Raw genomic sequence first — 21589 nt, forward strand, 5'->3', positions numbered from 1 at the left:
TAGACCGGTACAACAAGTTAACGTTCGCAAAATGTTGTAACTATATTTCATAATGAGTACCAGCCCGTGAATTTATAAAAATGTTCTATCAGCCGGGACCCGACACTTCCAAAGCTATACGTATTATCCTTAAATGATAACGTTTGCATCGCCATTTGTCAAAACCAGGTACTTTGAAAGAAGTGATAAAGAATCTTTCCCATTAAATATTCTCCAGGCGTGCCTTGCAAACGCAGGCAGATGGCCAATTCAAAGACTTGTATTGAGGAAGATTTTCAGGTTGTCTTCTTCATTCTAGTTCAAATAGAATCGCTCATACCTTCAAATTCAGGGTTTTTATTTTTGTGATTTTTTTTGTCTTTTTGTTTGGTGGCGAAATAAGGCAAATAAGGGGGTTTGAATTGAATATTATACTCAATGATTTTTGGAAGACGATATGCTCACTAACATGATCTCACTAACTCTGAATTGATGCGCTTTTCATCACATAAATTTGCGCGGCTGGGTATCTAAGCATTTGTTCATAAATCCGCATTTTCCATAAGTATTGCCTCGGCAACTCATCTCCCTTTCCTCCCGCCATAGCGTGGTGCATCACGTGCAAAACGCAGAGAAACTCATTTTCCGTGGTCGATGAATCGTATGGTAGGGCACAAACGGGAAGTAATAATTTATTATTGTTGCCATTTGTCTTCCTAGCAGCGCCTTCTATAGAACGCTGGAAAGCGGATGCATGATTTCATTTTTCAGGGTTTAATTTCTCACTTCTTGCGATACTCAACGACCGATGTTTCATTTACGGATCTATAGACAATTGCGAGGGATTAAGGAATTAAATAAAGTTTAGGTTGATCACTTTGATGAAGTTGTCGAGTTCCAGCGTCATCGTCGTAGGTCACGCGTAATATGATTTCATGGAATTAACGGAGGTAGCTAAGACTGATGTGGCTTTGGTTATCACCGTAAAATATCTATATGGATTCAAATCTCAACTAGCTCATCACTAAATCTTCATTGCTTTGCTTCCATTCATTCATTTATTATTTTTCAATTTTCTCTGCCTTAGAGTAACATCCTCTGCCTTTTTATTTTTAAGGTGCGGCTATTTTTTCTGGAGGTGCAAATGGGATTTCTCGGGTGAATTTGCAATGTTGTAACTTTGGGTGAATACTTTGCAGCTTAATGCAATTCATATACTTATGTGTTAATATGTTGCTGTATTTATTCGTAGAACAATTTGGTTGAACGAATGTTTTTGGTTTCCACATTTATCATACTTAATAACTTTATAGAAAAGCCCCATGATAGGTCATAAAAATTTTAGGGAATAGAAATGCGTTATTATTATGCATTAAAGCGTTGGAAGTTATGTGATATGCTCATTGTAATTTAGTTAGTTGAATTTTAAGGCAACCTGAGTAAAATTAACCGATAGGATAGGTTAAGGCGGTTTTTTTATTAATTTTCATATGGTTTAACGATAAATCTCTTGGTTCGAGAACAGACTTATGTATTGATCGTTTCTCCCCACAAGTGGGGACGCTAGCATTGAGATTTGTGCCCGCGGAAGCTTTTTTATTTTTACTTCGTTTAATAGAGCATGGCCGTGTGTTAGACTTCTATTATACCATTTTACATCAAATAAATTGCTGTGTATGCTTATGACTAGCAATTATGCTCACTTTCCGAACTGGGGGAATTAAATAAGTAATTTTCATTCCAGAAAATTGCTCTCCCCACATGATATCTATTAAAACGACTTTATGAAGTTTTATATGAGATTTAATTCATTATACTGCGTGTAACACATGGTATACTTAAAAAATGGCTCTACTTGCTCAAAACAAGTATATTTTCGATTAATCACTATTAACAGCTGCGTTTTTTTCTTACAAAGCAAAATTTTAACCAGTGGATATGAATTGAAAAACGTTAATATTAATTACAATAATTAATGCGGCTACATAAAGTACACAGCTAATTTAAGACTTTAAGAAATCATTTTCAAATGAGCACGCCCTTAATTATTATTTATGATTACATTATGGGAAATCGGTTGCAGTCAACTTCATCAGTTCAAGCATCGTGAGAAGTATTATCAATATTTCATGAAGTGCGCACCATGAAAAACACCTAAACAGCGCATCCGAGATTATTTTTTCTTTGGAAATATACTTATATTTTTGGGGAAAAATATATTGATATGCTTTTTAAAACTCAGCGTATTTGTCTCAAAATCAGATTTTCTTGCCCAGCCATTTAATTTTAGCACACAGCGCAGTAGTACTCGCGTATAGGTTGTTAAAACACATTCTCTTCTCTTTCTTTCACCTCACCATGAAAGAATTCCACCAAGTTAAGCCTGAAACTGTTAGATTGTTAAAACACATGTTGGTACGGAGAAATTGATATTGAAAAAAATAGCTCTCTGGAAACATGCGTCGAATATATGCCTGTATAATATGAAAACTCTAGCTTAATTAATAAAAAAACCATCATCCCAGCAATCAACCTGAAGGTCGGTTTAGTAGGTGATGGTAGAGTTCACCCAGTACTAAGCCCTATACGGAGTGTGAAAATTCTCACATCAGGGTAGGGGAGCCAGTTCCTTCCCCTGCGCCGGTTACTGTTTCCCAGGAAGATCTGGTATCCAAAAAATCACACAGCTTGGGTGGAGCTGCAGGTGCCCAGAGTGCCTTGCCCGGGAATTGAGCCCGGGATCCTCCGGTCAGTAGTCCCACGCTCTACCCACTGGACTACCGCGAATCTGGCTTCATTAAATATACCGTTATTTGCGGAGCTCAGTAACTAAAATCTCTCTAAGAATGCTAAAATCTAGACGGCTCATAGATTTGATTTTAAGATCATCGTGGCGCTGAAATGTGATCATAATGATGAATGACTTGGCCAAGGGACGGACGGGGTAGGCAGCTTCCCTGTCATTTTGGGAGTTGAAATATTACTGTGTAACGACGGAAATGTACACCGATAAACCAATACTTTCTTGAGTTGACTTCTTTCGTTGCTATTGATGAAACAAAACATATTTATGTGCTGTTTTTGTGATTATTTAAACATTATTGTAAGATATTTTAGAAAATGATCTTCTGTATTAGAATATGAAAACATCTATTATGAATATACACATACATACATATATATATATATATATATATATATATATATATATATATATATATATATATATATATATATATATATATATATGTGTGTGTGTGTGTGTGTATAATTATGTAAGTGAATTAATGTGACATTTTTTTAACATTAAAACATCTATATATATATTATATATCTATATTCCAAGTTCATACTGATCTCCGTCCACTTACATGGAATTTAAAGTATGCGTGAAGAAACTTCAGGCATTGAAATGGTCCTTACGTGTATATTACATGTATACCACTTTTGCTTTCTGCTCATAGGAGGCACAGAGCCTGAATTCCTCTCTGCTTGGGGTACAGAAATATTGTATGTTACTGAAGTATATAATTGTAGTTGTTGAATTAGTCTGTCCTAGCAAAATAATTAAATGTCGAATTATTCAGCTTGGAGTTGATTGCTCATCAATTATTGCACCTAGAACTAATTACTATTTCTTCTCGTTTAATAATACAATCTATTCCTTCAGCCCTAAAGGCAAGGACACAAGGGGAATAATGGTACACCTATTAGTAGTAGAATAGAAAGAACCATAATTACACTCGGCGTTAACTAGCATTACGCTTTTATTTCTGAAAAATGAAACAATTCACATTTTTTTCAAAGGAAGTCGTCAATGCCAAATCAGCAAGATTGCATGTTGCCTTACGTGACCCCATTGTTTATGACTAAAGTTTCGGAGAAAAACGATCAGAAATTACCTGAAGATTTGAATGAAACCTTTTAAAAATTTGCCAAGTCCCGGAATACATTTCTGTGGTGCCTTACTTTCCGCTATATTACTTTGCATAAACACGATTTCCTCAGAATGAAGTACAGATCAGACACCAGCCGACTCATCTGTCGTGTGAGTAATATTTTACTGGAATGGCCATTGCCAGTGACCTTTATTTTTCCAATGCCCTTGACAAGTTCAATGGGTTGTGAAAGTTGACCACACCAGGAAAATCGGCGCATTCGCGCGCAAAGTTTTTGTAAATCTTTGGCTGGAAAGCAATAGTGGGATTTCGTTTCGGACCAAATGTTACTGAATTAACTAAATATAGCCGAATTTAGTACATTCTATCCAAAGTAACTTCACTGGTAATAGTGGTTCTACACTGAAAAAATATAATTTCAAGATTAAATATTGTCTTGATTTCCACTAGCATCGTTAAACTTAAGTAGCTGATTATATGACTTTTATTTTTCGAGAAGTAAAATTAAGTTTTTAAACACTTTGGAATGTTTGATTAGCGTCTTAACTACTGTCTGCCATATTGGTCATGCATGTAGAAGCGAAACCGTTTTCTACGAATCCTCATTTCCCAGTTTTAGTTCAGAATCGTTAAAGTAATATTAATTTTTCAAACTCAACAGAGGAATTTGTCACTTTCTTCTAAAAATTTCAGAAAATTAATTTTCATCCGTCAACTTTTCAGGTATTTCAGCGTTGAATAGCTCATTTAACTTACTAGTTAGTTCAACTATTTTTTGTCAGGGTATACTAACTTAAAAGAATTTTGCATGGTAAGTAAATACTCAAGCGTTCTGAAGGAACATAAACGTCAAATTCTGTTCAAAAATTTTAAACATGTGAATTTAATTCTCTAGAAGATGTGCTAATGTCCATTTTTGTTTTTTCTAAATTTGTGGTCTTGAGTGCTCCATAGGAGTGTGTTGTCGCAAAAAGACTCTTATCCTAGCTTTAGATAATTATTTTGCTAAAAAATTTGATAAACCAACCATTTTAATGCACAAAATAAAAAATCAGCATTATTTCAGTTCGACTAGGAAAGTATTGGTCTCCGACTGAAATGTTATGTCGCAATCGCCTAAAATTCGAGTGTTTGGTAAAATATGAATATTTTAATACTATTTGAGATACTAAAATAAATGTAACCCGTTGATTAATGTAAAGTAGGCTTTTTTGAGTTGTCTCGCCATTCCAAACTGTTGCGTTCCCTCTTGGCCTTCTAGTAAGGGTCAAATAAACATTAATTCCAGGTTATTAGCCTGCCAAAAATTGAGGTATGATTTTTTCATGGATAGACTAATGACCTTTAGGAATACGGCAATATCTCTTATTACATTCGATTGCAAATAAAGATAATGATAACCATATGGGACTTAAAATGATAGGAAAATTGAATGTTCGCTGCGTAGACTTGATGCCCTATTCCAAAGATAGAAAAACTTAATGGCTCAGGGTCATATAAGTAGCTTTAATTATAGTAACCCGAAAAATATGAACTAGAGGGATTCCGGTACGTGTTTAATGCCAGCTGGGGCGCCACGATAACTTGTTGAGCCGAAGTGACGGGCTCGGTAGGGTCATGAGTTCTACACTTCTCACTGATAAAAAAATTGGCATTGCAACGAAAGGTTTTTTGAGTAGCGTGACATATATTTTTTTTTGACCAGGAGTATAATTCTTGCTAAATTGTTAATTCATCTGGAAGCAGCCCATGTCATTGGTTGCTCAACTGAGAATAAGGGAATGTAAAGTTGGAATGCGCTGCACTAGGAAGGGAAGTAAGAGGGATTATCACCTGTTCTTTTTAATTTACATGTAGAGGTAGTGGTATGGGAGGAATGAGAAGGGATGGGGTGAAATTTGGTGGGGAAGTCTTCAAATCAGTTACATTTGCGGACGGGTTTAGTTACCCCGTCAGCAGCAGGGTTAAAATAATTTCATAGTGCATTAAAGATTCAGTGTAATAGCTATGGTATGAGAAATAATCATTAGAAAACAAAATTAATGAGACTCTCAAGAGATACGTAGGAAGGCTAAGTTTAAAATTTTAGTTGGAGTACATCAAATAGAACAGTGTATACATTAATATTATGCAGTTAAATATCATACAATTACAGATATAATATTCAATGGCCGTGTACATATTATACAGTTATAATGATAAAGAAGAATTCTTGATAGAAAATAGATAATAATCGAAAAATAATAATAATAAATAATTAGATAGGTAATAATAAATAGATAAATAACAAGGCTCGGAAATACTGGAGAGCAAATTCAACATAGCCGTGAAAGATTTGAAGAACAACAAGGTACTAGGAGTAGAGAAAATAAACGGAGAAATAATAAAGGCACTCGAGGTCAAAGCTATAGATACATTCTTTGGAATAATCAAAATAGCGACGACAATTGAAAGCTGCCAGAGGAGTTCGAAAAGAGTGAAATGATTTAATACCGAAGAAATGAATAATAGATAAATGCAAAGAGCACATAACATTGAGCTTGATGTCTCACACAACAAAAATGCTTGCGCGGATAATTAGCTGAAGAATAGTAGGAAGGATACAAGTGGGCCAAATGGAAAACCAATTAGAATTCAAGAAAAGCACAGAAAATAGAGAGGCAATGCTCAGCTTGAGGACACTGACCGAAAAAATGAGACATATAAACATGCTATACAGTTTTGTATGAGGAATTCGTGAACTCCGAGAAGACATTCAACAACTTTGAATGCAACTAGATATTCAAGATACTAGACGCTCTTGGAATGGATTGCAACAAATGAGGAATAATTCATCATCTTCTACAAAAATAAGGTAACAACCATGCAAATGAAAAAGTGGGAAAACGGACGCAACAATAAAATAGGAGTTAGACAAGGATCCAAACCTCTTGCAAGCTACGAAATTCAATGTATATCTGGAAGAGGCAATGAAAAAACATAAGAGTTGGGCATCAAAGGAGTCAAAGTGAATGGTCTGGTTGGAAAGACATCATAGGAATGGCCGGAACCCCAGAAGACCTGCAGAAGATTCTGAATACAATCGAAATCAACTATGAAAAAACTAAAATCCCTGTGTGGAAGGGGGAAGCTGAAGACTGATATCACAATTCGAGTGAAACTTTAGTAAACGGTGAATTTTTACCTTACACAGACCAAGAGACAAGTACATAGGACAAATAAAGGATATGGATCAGAAAATCTATCCGGTGGTGAGGTAACTAACACTGAAAGTAACTGATTAGAATTGCAGTAAATCACTCTTAAGATTGAAATACTGATGACTTTGATATTAAAAGTAAACATTCCACGGTTAATCTATTTTGTGTTTTAAGAGGGAAAAGAAGAAGAATTACGTCAGGAAAAGGCGCTTTTACAAGGGGTCGGAAGTGAGACGACCGAAATCTTAAATAAAGATATAAATTAGTAAAGTTAAAGTAATTGATAAATATATAGGTTGGTGAAAACTTTAATATGAAGTGTATTTTTGATAGGCTTGGAAAATTTGTCGTAGAGGCAAGAAAATTAGTGTAGATTGAAGGCTTCGAAGAAGTTTGCAGAGAAGATTGGCAAAAATAATATACATAGAAAAACCAACGATGAAGTTCTAGGCATAGTAGGGGAAGAGAGAAAGCTGCTCGGAGAAATTCGAAGAAGGTAGGACAAGTGGATGCAGGTGATACTGAGATGCGATGGGATGCTTAAGAGAACAACATGGAGAAGAATCCTGGGAAACCGAGGTGGTACAGGGAGGTTAAGAATATGCAGTATTGATGGAATTGAAAGAGTTAGAAATTATGCAGCGTTTAAGAGTGAGTGTATTATGCGGTAAACCAATTAACTGTAATATGCAGTATGGAGTTGAAGGATATTTTATGTCACATTAGTTAAAGCATAGGAGTACAGTAGTTTGCAGTGCCAGGGTCCATCAAAAACCTGCCCTAATCCGCTGGATTATTTCTAAAAAGGTTTTTGATATTAAACCTACTGATCACCTCACAAGTAGCGCGTATTTCTTGGAGGGGTAACGTAGGTATGTTTAATGCTGTTAGCCAAATATGAGGTGAATGCGGGGGTTGTTCAGTAAATAGTGATCAGAAATATTTGTTTGCATAATTCATTATGCCCTTAACTAAGGCGAGCGGGATATGTTTCAACTCACAACAGCTGCGATGTGGACTCACATCAATGACACTATTTGCACATATTCATCAAGTTAACAATATAACGAAATAGTTTCTGCTCATTGCACGCAAATAAAAGAAATTATCAGTCTTTATTGATCAATATTGTAGGTTAAATGAGTGGTGTTTACGGTCTCCAAAAATGAGGGTATGCGTTCCACTATGTCTGGACACTGGACGATTCAGATGAATTCGGGGTGAACAGATTTCCAAACGCTGAAGATGTTAAAAAATAATTTTGTAAAAATCGAAAGGAATTTCGAACTGGGCTTCTGCACTACCCTGAATGAATTTCATGGCCTAATGCGACCCAATAGGATACTTCGTTTTATACCCAGCCACCAGAGCTACCCAGTCGCACGAGTTCGAGGGGATTGTGCGTTGGCGATGTCGTACTGGCTTCCCACCCAGAGGGCTCAGGTTCGAATCCCGGCGGCGTCGAATATTTTCAGTGGTACGGGCTCGTATTTCGATTCCTACTTGAGGTGCTTTGTGGAGGGTTTGCTCAATTTGGCGAACCTTTATCCATTTTGAGTGAGTACGCAGTCCGTTAAGCCTGCGGACCCCTTTGTGCCTTTTGTTAAAATTAGAAAAATTTAAACCCATCTCCACCCTTCATTCTATCCACCCCTAATGGCGCAAATGACCTTAGCTGTTGGTCGCCTCTCCTTAGTATTACTACACCCGACTTCGAAACCTTAACGCCGCGCTTCGAGGCTCGCGATCACGTAAATGGCGTGGAACTATCCGCGGAAGCACATCGAAACCACGGTGGGTCTGGTTTCGTCAACCGACGGATGGCTGTCAAGAGTTCTGTCACCCTCCGGGGAAAGAATCTCGATTCTCGGAAGAAATTGTCCCTTTCCGCAGCCCATCCTCCCGGAGAGGCCGGGACGAGTGGGAGGGAGCCGTGTTGAGGAACCCATCGAAAGGTGGGAGTTGTGGGGGTAGGGAGGGAGGACGCGAGATGCATGACGAGCCCTTGGGGCGGTGGGTAGGGGGCCCGGAGGTGGAGGGAGGGACGGAGCGAGTTTCTGGGAGGGTGGGGGTAGAGGAAGAAGTTATGCCGGGAAGGGGTTGGGGTGTTTGAGGAGGGGAGGCCGTCGCGGCTTCGGAGGAGGACGAGGAGGAGGAATAAGTGAGGTTGAGGCGGAGGCGGCTGAGAGGAGGGAGGGAGGGGACGAGAGAGAGAAAGGAGGTGGAAAGGGCGATCATGAGGGGTAAGTTAAAGAGAGGGGAACGGAGGGGAAGTTACGGGCAGCACTTTTGCCTACTTTCTATCCGCGCTCGCTTGAGTCGGCCACAAGGCAAGTTGGTGCGAGAGGAGGTCGTGGAACACACACACACACAGGCAACCTCCCTTCTTCCTCAGTGTGTCAGACAGAGAGAATCGGGAGTTGTGCCGGCGAAAGGAACTCGGCTGTGATCGGGTTCTCTCCCCGCATTTGGTGTCGGTGGCACCGCTCAATTCGGCGAGCGTAAAAACTCGTGGAACTGGTGCCCTCGTGCATCGGAGTTAGTAGAAATTTTTTTCGTCTCCGGTGTTCCTCGATGTCTTGCCGTGGAAGGCCTTAGGTACTAGGATCGCCCACCGGGGAATAATCATAGCTCCCGAGCTCGTTAAAAGAAATCTGAGCAGGAGGTGAAATCACAGTCTTCGAGTTCTTGCATCTTGTGTGATTCCATTTTTCGCCTCTGATGGAGTGTCAAGATTAACTTCGGGGACGTTTGGATCTGCTCTGGAAGTGGTGTCGTGTCGTCGACTGTTTTTTGGTGTTTTCCCTGAACGCATGTTCCAAATTGCTTGTGGAGTCTTATAGCATTGAGAAATGGCCGCACAGGCGGCGATGTGCAGGGTTGTACCCCCTTCAATAGTAGTGCTCCTGTTGTTGGTGCTGCTAGCAGCCAATGGACACACACCGGGTAAGTGTTCATGATAAATTTTTTTCGGGGAATTGTTTACTGTAAGTGTGACGCTGGCGTGTGATTCTCGTTGGCTTCGAACAGGTGACACGTAAAGAAAGTGGCTACGGGGAGAAATATTTGGGTTATCAGTTCAATAGGCCACGTGCAGAAATTAGTAGAGAATGATAATAGGCGGCCTTTGTAGGAATTTTGGTCTTCTTACCATGTTTGCGCAATGTAAGAAAGAGGTGTAGCAACAAAATACATTTTTTCTTACTCATTTCTCACGTGAATTAGTCATCGGCCGTTGATATCAGCTGTGCCTTCAGATTTTTAGTATTTCTGTGAAATATTAACTCTGGAACAAAACTATTCTTCAAAGTGAGGGTTAAAATTTGGTTTTAGCATAATTTAACCTAGTTTTAAGGTTTGCTGGAGTATCAATAAGCTATAATGGGTGCTCTATCGATATAAGGGCATTGTACCCGCTCTCTGCTAGCATACCCAAGCATTATCACCTCTCGGTTGACTAGCGGAAGCTTAGGTTGGTATCCCACGTGAAGAATTGCTGAGCAAAGGAAAAGTTTCTCTATCATCATTAAACTGCAAGCTGCCTTGAGCAACAGCAGGAGAAGCCTGCTGAAGTTTCCGCTGACATTCCGAGTTCGAATCGTTATAAAGCTCGAAAAACTTGCGACCGGGCGGGAATGCCTTTGGAAAGATCCCGCGTTTCTCTTGTTTCGTTGGAACTAAATTGACGCAGCCGATTTCCGTATTCTGAGATGCGAACGTCGCGTATGCAAGAACCCGCTCCGTTCGACAAGGCTCTCACAATATTCGGCGATGCTTTGCTGCTGGCGAATTTTCCTTCCTTGTAGAAATTTGCTTCTCCTCTTATCTCATTTTAACGAATAGCCGTGAACAATTGATGCGTCCTTTTTAACGTATCTTTAAAATGCGGTTATGCTGTTTTATGACCCCATGTACGTCTATCATGGCCTCTATTGCATGGCATATATTAGCGCTCTGCCTAACAAGGACATAATGACATTACCAAGTCTTACACCAAGAGCCAAATCTAATTGTGTTCATCATAGGTGTGCCAGTTGCTAGTTTCTTTTTGTTTCAATACGTTATAATTGTTGTGAAAATATTTTGACAACCGTTCTTGTCCCATTTGTGTTTACGCGCTGAGGATGTTTCGAATTTAAGGCACATACGGAATTTTTAAGGAAGTTATAAAGATTGCATGTTATCAACTTACTGGATAATTCCCTTTATTAACGTTGAAATGGAAATAACCTCAAAGGTTTGCTGTCTACTGGGCAATGATTTACGGATTTACAATAATTTTAAAGCTACTTGGAATAGAGTAGGGACGACCTTAAATGATTTAAACAGTATTTTCTGTAAATATGGACGTATTACTTATGCATATTTCCTTTTTATTTTGGAATGAAATTTTCACTTGAAAGTAGTTCGGCTCAATGGGGCTTGTTTAATTTATACCATAAGACTTATTCAAATTAATATTTTTGCAATCTCTATTGATATGATCCTAAAATCTTTATATAAGAATAATGTTTTATGCCCCGAGTAATACAAATGTGTGGCTCTTTTCCGTGCCTTGTGTTGGTTACGTATATTGTTTGAGATAATCTAAAGAAACAATTGGCATATTATATTGCGTTTTATGAAATTCTTGTAATGCTTGGTCGTAGGTTTTATGAATGAACCACATCTGAAAGCTATTAGGCCCCGGAGACTTCAACGCTCGCATTGCAGGTGTCACGAGATTTCATTTCGAGCTTCTGGGGCATTTTACGTCATTATGTCGATAATTTCTCCAGTGTGATACTTATTTTACCTGCCAGACTAAATTTGTTTTTTATGAGAGTATTTTTCTCTTTCCTTTTCCTCTATCCCGTAAACCATAGCCTCTTACCCCGCATCGACGCGGCGTCCGTTGACCGAGTAACGGGACATTTCATCGAGCGGGGAACTGAGAGAAGTTCCCTCTCTCCGCTTCTATTCTCGCCCCCTTTTCCATTGCCACTTCCACCTCCTTCCTCTCCCTTTACTTTTGACGCTCACCGTCACTATGCACAAGCAATTTTAAATTCGTTCCATCTTTCAGCTACTTTTTCCTGCTTTTTATGTTGTTTTTTCTTATTGAGGACCTAATGCGGTCAAAGGTTTTCTTTCAGAAGTAGGTTTATACATTTTTTAATTTGTGTAATTTACTTCATATGTGTTAAAATATTATTGCTTAATCTTTAAGCTTATATCAAGCTTAAAATCTATTTGATTCAAGATGGTTTAATTTCATTTAATGCTTACCGAGTAATTTCATTTATATTTTACTGAATCAACATTAACCCTATTCAGAGGGTAAATTTTTGAGTTGGGCGACTTTAGTTTTCACGTAAAATGTATTCGGCATTGGAAAAATTGAAATTTTAAGATACGTTTTCCCGAGCCAAGATAAGTTTTCCCACCTTGAAAAATAAATTTCCTGCCACTTAATATTTAATTTTTAAAATATTTCTTTTGTTAAGTTATGTTTGCACGTTTTCATATTTCCACTTTTCAATTATATGCATTGTTCTGATATGTTTTACCTTGTTTAATATTGTTAAAATGTTAAATTTACCAGTCCTTTGAAGGTTCTCTGTATTTCATTCCTAATTCAATGTATTCAGGTAATTACTGCCAATGATATTTAAAAATATTTAATTGAAGTGCTCATCAGACTGAAGCTGTTTCATATCTGAGTCATTTGAATAACGAAATTTTCAGTTTTGTTTAGCGTTAGAAGAAGATCACTCCTCTGTGCAGTTATGAGATTGTTATGCGGTTAAATATTTTTATAGTCGTAGAAGGTATTTTTACGCATTTTATTTTTCGGGTTTCAGGTTTTATATTGCATAGGTCATAAAATATTGATCCATCTGATTTTTGTATCGTTGCACGTAGAAAGGCATCATATCCTGGATGAGTGATCTTGCATGAATATTATGTGGGATCATAGAGCCATTCCCACAAACGGCTTGGGATCACCCAAGATTCACTTAAGCTCTGGATTATTTTGACTATAACATCTTAGGTGATTGTCAGGGACGGTACTGTACAGGAAAGGAACTGGATCTATTACCCTGATGCATGAATTGCACATTCCTTAGGAGTTAGTACAAAATGAACTCTACGTTCGCCCATCAAGTTCTGGTTGATTACTTTGGCTTCATTTATGACTCTAGAGAGCAAGATCTGACCTTGCGTGCAAAAGAGAACTGTGATTAATGTTCCTGTGCATAATTTTATTGAAAAGCAGTCGTACAAAAAACTTATTCGGAATCAGCGTTAATTATAGCCTCTAAAGGATTCACAAAATTATTCTCTGAATCCGTTTTATAATGTATTATTTATGAGAGAGTAATTATTGAAATATTTCATTGCGAGATTCTTTTCTTTGTCTCTAGGGATATTCTATTACTTGAATTGACATTTGTATATCCTAATATGACCTGTTTTTAACAATGCATAAGAATTTATATGATAAATCACCCTTTAACACTTTTTATGAAATTAAATAATTATTTATAAAATTCAATAATTTCGCTACTAGGTTAAATCGGGAGGATTTCTAAGGGAGGGGGTTTTGCATGTGGAATGATTACGTATCTTTGTTTACATTTTAAAGATACTATCAGAACAATAAATATGGGCGTAAAATTTGAATGGACCCATTTTATTTAAATTATCCATCGAAACAAAAATTGATACTTGCAAGATGATCCTTGTGGATCTCGTCCTTGATCTTGTCGCATATTTGGCTGGGATGGTAACACGTGCTATATATTGTTGTTTACATCAGTCCGATTCCAAAAGTTAATGCGAAAAAGAATTAATGAGCGATGTCCTTTTCTACTTGGCATTAACTCTTAAGACGGTTAATATCTTCGCTTGGCATCCAACCGCTTTCAATAATCGAACGGGGGAATAAGCGACCGTGTGTGTGATAATCGGTGGCGTTCCATTAAATTTGAGTCATTTGATTGGAGACAGTTGCAATTATTTATAAAATTCAGCTGTGGAATGAAGCATAGGTGGATGTTAATGCTCTGTTCTTGTGTATCTATATATCATGCAGGCAAGAGATGCTGGAATCACGAATCGCAAACTACTTTAAAAAAGAAAATGAAAGTTGTACGACTTGTCTCTCATCTTATGCCAGAGCAGGAATAATTATTTTCACAGACATTTTTGCGCATGACTCGCCTGTTTCTAAATAACCATGTGGGCTTAATATATTTTAAAGTATTCCGCTAGCTATGGGTTAGTGAAAGTACATTTTTATACGTGAAAAATTTCTACATGATAGAGATGGAAAATCTTTTTCTTGATGGGGTCACTAATGAAAGGCACAAATCAACTCTTCGGGAATATAATAACTTTGAAGTGAGCGCATGGGTAGTACTTAGGCTGTCTACCAGCTGAAAGTGGCATTGATTAAAGCTGAGGTATCACAGCAACTTTCATCGTTCAATCTTTCGTTTCCATTTGTTTTCGAAAATGCGCACGTAATGTGTATTACATTTATATATTGACTTTGAAATTAATTGGATAAATGTTCATTTGACTTGAAAAGCGATTTTGGTAGTTTGAGATTTGATGAAAAGATTTTTAATTCCGAAAGTGTATTTTGGATGTAAACACAAAAAATGTCCTTTCCCCCCTGCGTATAGCTATTGTATGGCTAAAACTAAGGGAAAATCGAAAAAAACGAAATAACCAAGGCCATAAACTTGATTGGCACTGGGTACATTTCGTGGGGCAAGTAGAAACAGCGTGACAACTTAAGGGAAAAAATGAAAATCACACACTCAATCACTCGTGTATATTTGGAAAACATTGACCCCCGTGAACCACAATTACACACAAACATATTCAAAAAGAGTGATTGAGTGTGTGATTTTATATTTTTTTCCCCTCAAGTTGTCACGTTGTTTTTACTTACCCCCAAAACATACCCCAGTGCCAATCAAGTATACGGTCTTGGTTATTTCGTTTTTAAATAGTTTCACGGCCGTAAGTGGATTCGTTTTACGTTTACATTCTGGAAATATCGTATGCTTAACTGTTTCAAATCGCATTCTAGTACCCTTTTGGTCGCCAAATCTAAAAGCATATACCATCACTTGGTGGAATATGAGTCGGGAACACAAGCATGGATACCCATTCAAAAGTAATAGTTTTTTCTTTTGGTGTAGCCTTATGGTCTGACCGTTCAAGTAGTGGCGAGAAATCACATGAGAAAGATTCCAAGCTGTCGTATTCATGGATCTTCAATTATGATGCGCTAATTGCATTTTTAATCATTAAAAGTCTAGCAATGGTAATAACCATGAAATCCAAGTTTCTTTTCTTACAATTATAAAATGAGATTATATGTCACAGAGGTTTGGGGTTCATTTTTTAAAAATATTGTCACATTAACGAAGCCGACCGACTGCATTTTCCTTCGAAGTTCTGCGGCCACTTAGCTCACTTTCTCATCTCTTGAGCGTATCGAATCAAGTAATTGGAAACGGATGGTAGAGGAGTCTCCCATGCTGTGCTGCATTGCATAATGTCTTCATGTGAAGAAATTGGTCATAGATCTAGAAAGGAAATTGAAAATCCACGAATGGTCTTGTATGATCAACTTGCAATGAAGTGTCCACGATCGCACCCCTCAGTTGACATGAGTAGCTTACTAGAAGTTTCATATAGAATTGGTGGCGTCTTTTCTTACTGGGTGTTGACGCAAATATAAGTTTGGTATTTATTTGTTTAAGCGACTACTATCAGAAAGAATGACATCGAAGTAAGCGCAAATATTTTTATTTTAGAATGTTGGTGTCTGTCACGGGATATATTTTAAAGTATCGGTAATGAGTGATTCGTAAGCTTTCAATTTATTTCATTAAAAAAATTAATCCTTGTTCACTCTAGAAAAAAATAAAACTCGGGCGTCTCTATTGGAAATAAACCTGGAGAATATCTTGGTTCAATTATAACGGGGTGATTCAATCCAATCGCGTGTATGAAACCTATTATCATTACCCAATAGTGAAAAAAAACTATTAATAATATGTCCTGATGTAAAAAATCATTGGAAGAGAGATTATATCTTGTCGCAGTTACATTTTTTTCAATGAGCATTTTTTGTTTAATTCCTGTTCGAGGGACTTGCCAAATTATTTACTTCAATTGCTTAGCCATTGCTGTATTATTATACTATTTATCACCTTTTGCTGTTGAAATCATTAGTAGGGAAACTATTGAATACAGATGAATCCTGAGCCCTCTAGATGCAATTATCTTTAGCTTGAAGATTTCCGTCAAGCTTCTAGATTAAACTGCTGCGCTAGGGCTCACTTTTGATGAGGCATATTCAGGCCATATGATTTGCGTTACTTCAGCCCCTGAGAACCTGCGTTCTCTCCTTTATAGTGGGAATGATTCATGGGCATATTTCAATTAGAACAACGCAAGAGAAAACATAAAATATTGCTCATAAATCACAGTTCAAGGCACTCTTCGTAATACCTACAATTGTTTCAAAACGGCCTCGCCCCTCGTGAGTTGTCGCCCTGGGTGGCTACCCATTCCGCCCTTAAGATAGAGCCGACCCTAGAGACTCATAAAAAAACGAACTGTTAATTATAGCGTCCAGTTGACTAGGCGAAAAAATTTCAACACATCGTAAAATACAGATCCAATTACGTGGCACTATCCAGTAATAGATTTAAAAATTAGTCTTTTTGCATTTTATTTTATTCGCACAATCATTTTAATGTGAAAACGCTTACAGGTACAATAAAAAAGATGGCTATTCATCTGCCATTCCATTGCGCTCTTGAAATTACTCGTAACCTCGATTTGAACTTTGTAGAAATAAATTAAGAACTAGAATAGTGCGCTAAAAATGAATTAAAATTCAGATGAATTTGAATGATTTCCTTTTCTTTGTTCATATCAATTGGCTATATTTTTTCGGCCGGTTCCAAACTTTTCCAGAATGCTGCTCCCATGGTATTTTCGGGCAGAGGTAAAAATATAGTCATCCCTCTAAGTGAGCATACTATAGGATTTTTATCTCTTCGATTGAAAGTACTTCTAACGAGGCCGATTGACATTCCTTTATTATATTCATGTAGGAGTTAGACTGTTCCTGATAATAGGTGTCCTGATAATAAATCAACATTTAACAGTGGCCATGGATAGCCCCGACGCCAGCCATGCTACAATACAACGGAGAGAGGAATGACGCTGATTTGGGTGCTATTATTTGCGATTTACCTGTAGTTGCTAGGACGTGTGAATATATCTCGGATACTCAACTTTTCTCCGTTAGCCTCGGAGTGATAAAACAGTATACAAGTCTTTGCGTCGGTGGTAATCGAATCCACGACATTTGGATTAGTCGTTAGTGCACTGACCCGGCGTTTCTCAACCGATAATCTGCCGCAACTTAACTGTGCCTGTGGAAATGCTCATAGTTTGCTGTGGGAGCCCGTGACTTCGGAAAGGTTGAGAAACATTGTAAATCAGGCCAGTGTAGTCATTTGACTTCGTGACTTCAGTGAATAAGGAATTATTATTTCATGTTTCATATCGTGTTTCTATTGTTTCGCGTGGCATCGGTTTTCCTTTCTTCGGCCTCTCTTGGCGGTAGAAATTCTCAGTTGATCGAGTGCATTTTCCCGGTGAGGGTTTTTTTTTGTGCAGAAGGTGAAAAGGAAAGAATTTAAATGGTGACAATACTGTTGTAATGAAGTATGTTATGATTTTTCGTGGGGGTTAGTATTTTCCAAATGATTTCATAGAAAGCATCTTAAGATCTGGTGCACTTTCACAGCAAAATCCGCTATGCCATGGAGTGACCAACTTAATTGAACTCTTAAAATCTCAGTATTGTCAGCTATTATTTCTTTACTAAGGTCACCGAGGTTTATATTTCGGTACATCGGGTGAATGTTTTAGGAATACATGCATTAAAATTACAATTAATTTTTAATTAATGCATTACACATTAGACCACATGACCCCGAAATTTTAACCTTGTCCTGTTTCGTCACTCCAATAATGAGGTTATTAACTTGTTCCAATGTCGTTTCTAATTTGAGCTGGAATTGGAGCTTACTGCGGATTACTCTCTCTGGCGCTTATCAGATACTAGGCTCAGTGCTGCATCTCTAAGGTCGTTTGCGTTCCAGGTATATCATTCAGTAGGGCGCGGTCCATTCCTATAATGAGAGCATGTCTACGGTGGGACAATACCGAGCGCGTTGACTGCTGTCCAATTTATTCTGTTCCGATCGTAATGGGAGAGTGTGGATGGGTTGATGGATTTCAACTGTCACATTCCATTTCGGCGCGCAAGTTTTTCACCATTACTCGAAGGTCTGCGAGGGTGTAATTGTAATGGAACTCATCTCAGGGTTGGAATCACGAGGTGGAGACTACGTGTGTGGAAATTATGTTAACATTCTTGGAGAAGTTAGCGACCGTCGAGGTGGTAAACCAGCTCAAGGATGCGATGTAATCTTGATCATGCACGTACATATTTATTCATACATTCATTACTTTCATTGCAAATCATTAAAAGACAATACTATTCATATTAGTTTTAATACCATTAAGATTTGAGTGTTGCCATGTCTAAATTATTATTGCGAGTGAAAACCTGTTTCACCAGAAAAAATGTTTATCTGCTTAGAGAGGGGAAATTTAAAATCATCAATAGATGGCCACTCTGCTTCTGTTGGTTCTTAGATTATATCTTGTTAAATTTATATTGAGCCCAGTTTGGTAGATTGATGAAATATATGTTTATCATCCTTACAGTGTGAGTCCAAGAAACAGTTTTAAGTAGTCAGCCAATTTGTTCGTAGCTGTCATTATCTTCATTCCATCATTGTTCATTGATTTGATATTTTCCATTAACTGCTTATAATAGTTTACGTTTTTCTTTGCCCTGGTTTATCTAGCCCGTTATGCAAAGCTAAATGTCGATTTGCGATCTAGATTGCTAAGGTCTTAAATTCAACATTAAACTTTCTTCATCATAAACGGAAATATAAACCACTTATAAATTTACCAAATTTTCTCTAGATCATTATGTATGAGCAAAGTACTCTGAAGGACTCGCAAATAGATTGAAAGGCTTGGGAATCAGTAGCCAGGTCACAATTTGATTTGCCTCTCAACATGAGCCGAGATGGTTAATGCCGAGGGAATGGGATCGCATGGTATCATAGAAGTTATGCAAATACTATAAAGTAAAATTAAGTACATGCCTAAATAAAAGTTTTTTATTTGTTCCATAAATTTTCAGAAGATTTAAGGTTTAGCCAAATTGAAAAATATTGAATCCTATTTAAATGTGGACTAAAATGATTGATGACTTATTCTAATTATCTTCCCGAATCGGACTGTACCATTTAAGGCAGTGGCTGGAGGGTCGGGCTCTGTGTTTCTGTTAACGCTCTTGCTCCATGTTTTGAAGAGTGCAGCCTTAGTTGTCATCTTGGTTTCTTTCCTACAGCTTTGCCTTCGTATATGTTGGCTAGGAACTGATTTTACCTTAATATCTGTCCAATAATTTTCGGCATTCTTTGTCCTTGGTTTTATAAAAGAATATACTCTTTTTCATTTCTTTTAATGATTTTTCATTGCTCTTCCTATCACCTTAGCTTGCTAACGCCATCTCCCTACAAATCCACATTTGCATTTCCGCAAGCTTAATTCTTTACGCTTTTATGATGGTCCACGTCTCTCGTACATAAAATGATGCTGAAAAAAAACGTTTTGGTGAACTCTTTCATGGTCTCCGTGCTAACATGATAATTCATTAGCAAGTCCTTTTTGAGGGGACCGGGTTCGAATCGAAGTTTTGATTGGTGCTATGTGAGGGGAACTTTTAGTAGGCCATCCGTCGGATGGGACGTTGAACTGCTGACCCCTTGGCGCCTTATGTTGTGAGGAGGCTAATGCCAACGCCAGGTGTTTCTCCAATCTTCCTTCATTCCTGTTAACATCCTACATCTACCAGATTGTAAGATAATAACCATTGTAACATCCTACCCCTTGTTACATCCTACCCCAACTACCTTACCCTCTATCCAATCTGGCGCAAATTACCCGTTGTCGGTCGCCTCCCTTGAAAGCGACTCCTATAAGTTCTTTTTGAAAAACATCGTTTCGCCAAGACTGTTCTTTACTAATCTCCGTCTCGCATTAATTTACGTTGTCAATAATACTCCATTTGTAGGTAAAATTTTCAACTTGGCAGAAGATTGTACTATCTATTTCTGTCATTATATCATTTCTCTTTTCTATTGCCATTGTCTCGGTCTCTTTCTTGTTGATGTTGAATTAAAAATCTTCAAAGGCTTGGACAGTATTTTGAGCATCTTATTTGTCCTTTTCAGAGTCTCTGATTATGTCTTTATCATCCGATAAACGGATACTGTGAATACTTCTTTCATTAATTTTAATGCCTATGGCATTTTATGTCACTATTGTGGTTGTTTCCTCTATTAATACATGCAATAGGTTTGATGATAGGATAGGATAAGGTGATAGACTTTGCCTTGGACATCAGTTTTGCTTCTTAATGTCATAGCATCCATTGATATCAATTTCAGTCTTGTGTCCTGTCATAGTTCAAAATCATTTTTCTGATCAAGACAGATTTTCGTTATTGTTTGAAATAATTATCGCAAGTCAACTTGATCAAAATTTTAAATTAACTAAAAGTTTCTAAGTCTATGAAGGATGTATGTCTTTATAATAACCCTTTCTCAAATTAGGTAAACCAAATAAATATTTAGGGAATTGTTGCTTGCATGTTTGTGCATAAACGATACTTCAGTTTATACCTCTAAACGTATAAGTTCGATGCAAATTCCGTTTCCATCAATTGCGAATGTAAAAAGTTTCAAGAGGGTCAAAGTGTGTTTTGAAAGGATTCTGAAGACTCGTACTGTGACGTGATGGCCAATAGGCAGAGAAATAATTAGCGTGCCGTTATTCAGGTAAAGACCAAATGTGTTTGTAATTGAGGTAGAGATTTAATGCCGGTGGCAGTCGGAGTTTGAGGTGTGAAAGGCCCTTTCTCATTTTTTTGTAAAAAGTCTCATTAGAAGATACTTGGATTTTATTCCTTTAATTTATTTCATGCTTGAGAGGAGATAGAGTTGAAGCGTCAAAGTTGCTTATTATCGTTCATCCATCATCTCATGTAAATACTGGTCCCAGCTCTCTTACTCGGCGGTGCCGAAGTATACGCATTTATTTAATCTCCAAACTAGAGCCATTTTCCCATCCACTCGCAAAGTGGTGGTCCTGTTGTGTAGGTGAATGTTATTGTTGCCTTTTACTATTAGGTAATCTCATGCTTCGCGAGTCGTAATTATACTTTCTTATACGATGATGAGGTCTTTACTACATGTCAGCTTATAAGCTTTTTTACTCTTCGATTTTCAAAATTGATATCATCAGTTAAATGTTGTTGATTTATCGGTATTAAATGCA

The 21589-nt window shown here is 37.5% G+C and overlaps 1 protein-coding gene across 1 annotated transcript in view; it reads left to right on the forward strand.

Moving 5' to 3' along the window:
- Positions 1-9868: 9868 nt before the first annotated feature.
- Duox (dual oxidase) overlaps positions 9869-21589 on the forward strand; it is a 251019-nt gene continuing 239298 nt past the window's right edge. The window contains exon 1 of the mRNA XM_071589948.1: positions 9869-10024. Within this exon, the coding sequence (XP_071446049.1) occupies positions 9931-10024 (94 nt within the window). The 5' untranslated portion in view covers positions 9869-9930. The remainder of the gene's footprint in view (positions 10025-21589) is intronic.

The sequence above is a fragment of the Hetaerina americana genome, unplaced genomic scaffold (genome assembly GCF_022747635.1).
Source record: "Hetaerina americana unplaced genomic scaffold, ioHetAmer1.1.p SCAF_4, whole genome shotgun sequence".
NCBI classification, from domain to species: domain Eukaryota; kingdom Metazoa; phylum Arthropoda; class Insecta; order Odonata; family Calopterygidae; genus Hetaerina; species Hetaerina americana.